General features: G+C 36.9%; 1 protein-coding gene across 1 annotated transcript; it reads left to right on the top strand.

Moving 5' to 3' along the window:
* Positions 1–2,613: 2,613 nt before the first annotated feature.
* Positions 2,614–3,558, top strand: LOC124103265 (putative olfactory receptor 2W6). The gene has a single exon (XM_046459783.1). It carries the CDS (start codon positions 2,614–2,616, stop codon positions 3,556–3,558), a length of 945 nt encoding a protein of 314 aa, XP_046315739.1.
* Positions 3,559–5,566: the final 2,008 nt, after the last annotated feature.

Raw genomic sequence — 5,566 nt, 5'->3', positions numbered from 1 at the left:
GAAGATGGAAAAATATACCCTGTTCATGGATAGGCAGAACTAACATCATCAAAATGGCGATATTACCAAAAGTTCTCTATAGGTTTAATGCAATGCCAATCAAAATCCCAACGGCATTTCTTGTAGAAATAGAGAAAGCAATCATGAAATTCATATGGAAAAACAAAAGACCCAGAATAGCAAAAACAATGCTAAGCAGGAAGTGTGAATCAGGCGGTATAGCGATACCAGACTTCAAACTATACTACACAGCAATAGTAACAAAAACAGCATGGTACTGGTACCAAAACAGGCGGGTGGACCAATGGTACAGAATAGAGGACACAGAAACCAATCCACAAAACTACAACTACCTTATATTTGATAAAGGGGCTAAAAGCATGCAATGGAGGAAGGATAGCATCTTCAACAATTGGTGCTGGGAAAACTGGAAATCCATATGCAACAAAATGAAACTGAATCCCTTTCTCTCGCCATGCACAAAAGTGAATTCAAAATGGATCAAGGAGCTTGATATCAAATCAGAGACACGCCGTCTGATAGAAGAAAAAGTTGGCTACGATCTACATACTGTGGGGTCGGGCTCCAAATTCCTCAATAGGACACCCATAGCACAAAAGTTAACAACTAGAATCAACAAATGGGACTTACTCAAACTAAAAATTTTTTTCTCAGCAAAAGATACAATAAGAGAGGTAAATAGAGAGCCTACATCCTGGGAACAAATCTTTACTCCTCACACTTCAGATAGAGCCCTAATATCCAGAGTATACAAAGAACTCAAAAAATTAGACAATAAGAGAACAAACAACCCAATCAACAAATGGGCCAAGGACCTGAACAGACACTTCTCAGAGGAGGACATACAATCAATCAACAAGTACATGAAAAAATGCTCACCATCTCTAGCAGTCAGAGAAATGCAAATCAAAACCACCCTAAGATACCATCTCACTCCAGTTAGATTGGCAGCCATTATGAAGTCAAACAACAACAAGTGCTGGCGAGGATGTGGGGAAAAGGGTACACTTGTACATTGCTGGTGGGACTGCAAATTGGTGCAGCCAATTTGGAAAGCAGTATGGAGATTTCTTGGAAAGCTGGGAATGGAGCCACCATTTGACCCAGCTATTCCCCTTCTCGGTCTATTCCCTAAAGACCTAAAAAGAGCATGCTACAGGGACACTGCTACATCGATGTTCATAGCAGCACAATTCACAATAGCTAGACTGTGGAACCAACCTAGATGCCCTTCAATGGATGAATGGATAAAAAAAATGTGGCATTTATACACAATGGAGTATTACTCTGCATTAAAAAATGACAAAATCATAGAATTTACAGGGAAATGGATGGCATTAGAGCAGATTATGCTAAGTGAAGCTAGCCAATCCCTAAAAAACAAATGCCAAATGTCTTCTTTGATATAAGGAGAGTAACTAAGAACAGAGTAGGGTCGAAGAGCATGAGAAGAAGATTAACATTAAACAGGGATGAGAGGTGGGAGGGAAAGGGAGAGAGAAGGGAAAATGCATGGAAATGGAAGGAGACCCTCAGAGTTATACAAAAGTACATACAAGAGGAAGTGAGGGGAAGGGGAAAAATAATATAAGGGGGACAAACGAATGTCAGTAGAGGGGGCAGAGAGAGAAGAGGGGAGGGGAGGGGAGGGGAGGGGAGGGGGGATAGTAGAGGATAGGAAAGGCAGCAGAACACAACAGACACTAGTATGGCAATATGTAAATCAATGGATGTGTAACTGACGTGATTCTGCAATCTGTATATGGGGTAAAAATGGGAGCTCATAACCCACTTGAATCAAATTGTGAAATATGATATATCAAGAACTATGTAATGTTTTGAACAGCCAACAATAAAAAATTAAAAAAAAAAAAAAAGCCAGTGCGTTTTACAACCAAAACATTTGAAGAATTCAACATAGTTCCTGCTATATCCTAGCTCAGCCTATCTCCTATAATTTGAGATAATTTATCTACATTTTGTCTTACTATGAAAATTCAGCAAACACCAAAATCAATACAATAACTACAATGCCAGCAATGTTAAAGAAGAAGAAAATATAAAAAGGAGAAGGTGAGCAATGATTTTGATTACAATTATATTGTTTGAGATGTAGATATTTAGAAGGCAATAAGTAAAATGATTCTATAACAAATGGTGGAGCTTATTCAAAGAAATATGTAACTTAACTTTCTACCTCAAACTCAACTTCTTTAGTAAGGGAAAGATGTATCACAATGAAGTGATGCTTATATCTTAGTTTCAAGAGGAATAGCTACCCAATATACATTCCCATCTTGAAATTATATAACTGTGGAATTATTACTTAAAGAAAATGCACAGGAACATGGGTAGCATAGTTTATTAGCCCTTCTCAGTGATTTAAAATTCAGCATGACGAGTTTAACATATATCAATAGACTCACTGTAGATATAACATGCCGAAGCTCTGGCTACTAAACAAAAAGAAATGTTAAAAATTCCAAATGGGAAAAGCAAGCAAATAAGGATGTTCAATACACATGACAACAACAGAGATTTTCAATTCTATCTGAAAGTGACATTTTTTTTCTTTTACTTCCATAAGGAACAATGGAAATAATCAATGAAAGTTCCACAACAGACTTCATCCTTCCAGGGTTTTCTGATCAACCTCAACTAGAGAGCATCATCTCTGTGGTTGTCTTCATCTTCTATATTGTGACTCTGGTAGGAAACACGACCATCATTCTTGTAACTTATCTAGACACCCAGCTTCATACCCCCATGTATTTCTTCTTATCTAATTTGTCTTTTTTGGACCTCTGTTATACAACTAGCATTATCCCCCAGATGCTGGTAAATATATGGGGCCCAAAAAAATCTATTACATATGGAGGGTGTGTGCTCCAATTCTTCTTTGCCCTTGACCTGGCAGCCACAGAATGTCTTCTCTTGGCTGTGATGGCCTATGATCGCTATGCTGCTATCTGTCAACCCCTTCACTACACAGTAATAATGCACCCTGAGCTTTGCCAGAAGATGGTGCTGACCTCCTGGTTGGGTGGCCTTGGCAGTGCCTTAATTCTTTGCTCTTTGACTATGAAGTTGCCAAGATGTGGGAACCGGGAGGTGGATAACTTTTTCTGTGAAACGCCAGCACTGATCAAGATGGCTTGTGTCTATTCAAGAGTAATTGAGATTGTTGTCTTTACTCTTGGAGTAGTATTTCTTCTAGTACCTCTATCACTTATTCTCATTTCATATGGAGTTATCACTCAAGCTGTGATGAGGATCAAGTCAGCAGGAGGGTGGAAAAAGGTCCTCAATACATGTGGTTCCCACCTCACAGTAGTAACTCTATTTTATGGGACAGCCATTTATATGTACATGAAGCCACAGAATACCACATCCCAAGAACAAGGAAAGTTTTTTACTCTCTTCTACACAGTTATCACACCAAGCCTTAACCCTCTGATCTACACTTTAAGAAACAAAGATGTAAAGAATGCAGTGAAGAGAACACTATCAATAGAAAAATGTTCAGCAAAGTCATGAGTTAGGTGCGATAATATGAGAATATAGAGAACTAAAGAAATATTGGCCTTTATCAATAGGGGCTCTGTCAATTCATTTAAAGACCATCTAAGCCATGCACAGTGGCACACAGCTATAATCCCATTGGCTCAGGAGGCTGTGGCAGGAGGATCCCAAATTCAAAACCAGCCTCAGCAAAAGCAAGGTGTTAAGCAACTCAGTGAGACCCTGTCTCTAAATAAAATACAAAACAGGGCTAGGATGTGGCTCAGTGGTCAAGTGCCCTGAATTCAATCCCCGGTACCCCCCAAAAAAAGACCACAAAATGGGTACTCATCATTTACCAAGAATTTTACTAGATAAAAGGTTTAACATTGTAAATAAATGGGAAGTAGGAATGATAAGGAAATACAAATACATGAATATAATACAATGAATGTATATAAAACTTCAAGTCAAATCAAGAACCTAGTCAAATAAACAATTAAGAAATGTAGTAAATACAGTTAAGAGATGTGTAAATAGTTGTAAGGAAAATTTTCACGTGGACATCTATGTTAATGTAGAATTATATTAGACAATGTTCTCTTTATTCCCAGACATACTACTTAAGAAAAGTGATAGAACATGATACTCCCCTTCATTCATATGACAGTGCCTGAGGAGATTTTTTGATAGACTACCTGCCAATATACATTCCACTTTGACCTCAAGTTTTAATTGGACATATGACCACCATACTGTAAATCACATTTCTTAGTGTGGCCTCCATGAAAACAATGCCAGGAAAGTTATGGGTACAACTTCTGGATCAACTTCTTTAATATGAACCTACTTGAGCTCACCTTGCGCACTTCCCTTAATATTATCTGGAATATGAATGTGGAAGCTACCTCCCTTAAACCAGCAAGTGGGAACAGAACTATAAGAGAAAATATATAGTAACCCACTGGCAAAGCAATGCCTCCAGAGCATTTCAGGAAAAAAAATTTCCATTATGTGTAATATTAATTAAACCTCTGTATTTAGGGTGCTTTTTGTTGGAGTAACTTAATCCTTTTATGACCTGATAAGGAGTTTGCAAGATTCTAGGTCAGATACAGTTTATGAAACTCTTATCACCAGTATGGAGAAATGAAGAAAATAAAAATTTTACTTAAGATTAAAGGAAGTCAGTATTAAATATTGCTCTTTGATCTATTCCTTTTAGGCACTTGGATTTTATAGTGTTCCTTCTCATATTGAATGATGGTGGTAGTACTTAGTAATCTGGGGGAAGGAGCACTATGCTCTTAATTCACAAAACAAAAATTTAGTGATTTTCTGTGTGTCCATCATTTTTTACTTTATTTTACTGGGCTGGAAAATAAAATAAAATAGTTTATTTTCTCTATAAGTCAGTCATTCAGACACTAGAAATTCTATCTTTGTGGGAACTACAAAAATAATAATAAAATAATACACATATATAACCCAGGCATAATCTGAAAATTTTTAACTTATTTCATTTTTGACTTATTTACATATTTCCATCTACATTAAACTTTGGATCTTGTTCAGTTTGTCATCCTTCGCTATTGCTCTCAATGTAAGCTTTTACATTAAGCTTTTCATTCCCAAGAAGGCAAAAGGTAACAATTATTACCTTTGGGAGTGTGGCAAAAATTATAGATATTCTAATAATTGGAGTTTCATCAAATAGCCTGTATATACAAGCAAATATCCAATATAAGTGTGGTATAAAATTTCATTAGAAAGGAGATGGTAATAATGGAAAAAAGGTTTGATGGAACAGTGTTACATTCTTCCCTATTTGAAAAGATGACTTAATGAAAGACACTCCCCGAGGCAAAGGATGTATATGCCATTATGGTTGAATATAAAATGTCCCCTAAAATTTCATGTGTTGAAAACTTGGTCCCTATTGCATAAGGGGAGCTTTTGAGAAGTGATTGGATCATGAGGGTTCTAACCTCATTAGTGGATTAATTCGTTTGGTGGATTCTTAATTGAATGGACTACTGGAAGG

This window comes from Marmota monax, unplaced genomic scaffold, assembly GCF_021218885.2.
Source record: "Marmota monax isolate L192 unplaced genomic scaffold, Marmota_monax_Labrador192_F-V1.1 WCK01_AAM20220418_F8-fsc00280, whole genome shotgun sequence".
In the NCBI taxonomy this organism is placed as follows: Eukaryota; Metazoa; Chordata; class Mammalia; order Rodentia; family Sciuridae; genus Marmota; species Marmota monax.
This window is presented reverse-complemented; position numbering and strand designations above follow the sequence as displayed.

What these genes read in the sequence shown, in the direction of transcription:
- LOC124103265 (XM_046459783.1), top strand. Translation starts at nt 2,614, where the DNA reads ATGGAAATAATCAATGAAAGTTCCACAACAGACTTCATCCTTCCAGGG.